General features: G+C 48.1%; 1 protein-coding gene across 1 annotated transcript in view; it reads right to left on the reverse strand.

Moving 5' to 3' along the window:
• Nucleotides 1-2223, reverse strand: part of LOC107110109 (ATP-binding cassette sub-family G member 2-like) — a 48423-nt gene that overhangs the window by 6121 nt on the left and 40079 nt on the right. Inside the window, exon 10 of the mRNA XM_015410833.1 lies at nt 267-356. Coding sequence (XP_015266319.1) covers nt 267-356 — 90 coding nt within the window. The remainder of the gene's footprint in view (nt 1-266; nt 357-2223) is intronic.

Here is a 2223-nt window from a genome sequence, read left to right on the forward strand (position 1 = left end):
AGAGAGAGAGAGAGAGAGAGAGAGAGAGAGAGAGAGAGAGAGAAGTGCTAAGTGTTCCACAAGATCTCACACAAGCAGAACTGTACTAAGTTCGCAAATCGACATCACTGGGATCTAAGCTATAGTTACCATGTTAATAGCTATGCTTGATGGCTATTACTCCCAAAACCAATTGACTCTCAAAACCAATTGGTTGCAAATAGGTAGGGGTACTAAGAGATGAATCAGCAGCAGGATGGCATCCTGCTACAAACAGATTTACCTACATAAAAATCCTTTTCTCCGTGATAAAAAGTTCAACTGTAGTAACACTATTCAAACACTGATTGGTTGTCAAGAAGAATAAAACTCCAACTCTAGAGGAAAAAACACACAAACAAAAACTGAAGATTAGAAAAACCACAGCCCAAACTTTTAAACTAACAAAACAGAGATGAGTGTATGGCGTGATGATCACCTTGCACAGTGGTAACAGTTGTCTAAAACACTTGGGACAGGACTGTGAAAACAAAAGGCACAATCTAGTGGAAAGCTATCTTGTGCAACTGCTTTCAGACGGCTTCCACACCGTGCTGCGTAATGGCTTGGAGGGGCGGGGTCCCAAGAAGAACCTGTCAGGTGGAGGGAAGGAGGGAAACCTGAAGACAGCGGGTAGATAAAGATAGGTTGCCTGGTGAGTGGGAGGGAGAGAAGGAAGCAGGAAAAGGGGAGAGGCTGCGGGTGCTGTTGGGAAGGGGGGAGGGGGAAATGAGATGCCTTTGCAGGGGGGACCAACGGGTAGCCCTTCCCCATTGGTATTTTGTACCTTCCAAGAGGGAGCCATAATTTGGATGTTTGCACTCTGATATTTTGCTCCACCTTAGGTTCCTTTCTGCGGCCCTGTTTTTGGGAGCATCCACATGATATTGCCCTCTAATAAGCTTGTTTCTGTGGCTCCCCCCCCCTTCCTGCAGTCCTTTCCCAAACTGGTTTGGTATGAACGTTTTTTTGTGTAGATGGGAAGATGAACATTTCTGCCAGTCCCACTCAGATCAGTGCCGTTTTCCTTACCTCAGTCCCTGCGCATACCATTTCCCCCTGCCACCTGAGAAGCTTTTTCAGATTTTAAAAAATGGAAATAGATTTCTACAGCATTATACTGTTATACAAATCTATCGCAGCACTGGACCAGGTCCAAACTTTCATGCAGGGATATAAGGGGAAATGTGTAACCTGCACATTTATCCTTATAACTCCACAATGCAAGAGGCTAGAGGCTTACTTTTGAAGAAATAATGAAAGCTGGGAAGTGATACTTGTTTTGCAATAGAGTATCATAATGTTATAATACTAAAGTGATCTAGCTATTTCCTTTTTTTAAAAAAGGCAAGGGCATGGAATTGGTAGCCACAGAGGCAAGAAAAGCGGGGGAGAATTTCCATATCACATCAGATCCATTATCCCAGTGAATGCCTCTGTCTTTGCAGCAGCAACAAGAGGTACATGGAGAATCATCTCTTTGTGGAAGCAGCCTTTGAGAAACTAAGCATGAATACATTTGTAATGTATTCAGTCTGACATGCCCGGACTTGCCCGGGCTGGCCAGGCACCATTCCGATGTAGCTTCAGTCGAAAGACAAAGGTTCCGAAGGATCCTAGCCGGCCCAATCAAAAGGGCTAGCTTCCCAGCCGGGAGACCAATGGTCGCCCGGTTACTGTAAATAGCCTATCGGGAGTAGGGGTGTGTGTTTAGGTGTGCTTGGTGGCGGGTTTTCTGAATGCATATAAACCGGCCTGCGAGCCGGTCAGTTGTCTTTGTCCTGAACTAAATAAAGGTATGCTTAGCTGAAATCACTCTCCGTCTGCATACTTTTCACTGGTGACGAGGATGGGATCTTCGACCCCATGAACAAAGACCCGGACGCCAACACGAGCACCGCACCGAGCCCCGACGCCGAGACCTCCGGGAACCGTGCCGCTTCGCATCCCAGCTCTCCGGCAACTGCTCATCGCTCCGCTCCCGGCTCCGCTTCGCACCCTGCTGACCCCGAGAGCAGCAGCGCCCTTCTCAACGCTCCAGTCGCCGCCGCCATTCCAGGGGACACCCAACCACGTGGCTGCAGCACAATGGCGACCCCTCCAAGCAACATCTCTGCTTTTGATATCGCCCGCCCCACCGAATGGGAGGCCTGGCTGGAGATCCTGACGAGCTACTTCAACTGCCACAAAATTACAGACGACGGA

The sequence above is a fragment of the Gekko japonicus genome, unplaced genomic scaffold (assembly GCF_001447785.1).
Source record: "Gekko japonicus isolate JY-2015 unplaced genomic scaffold, Gekko_japonicus_V1.1 scaffold42, whole genome shotgun sequence".
Classification (NCBI taxonomy): domain Eukaryota; kingdom Metazoa; phylum Chordata; class Lepidosauria; order Squamata; family Gekkonidae; genus Gekko; species Gekko japonicus.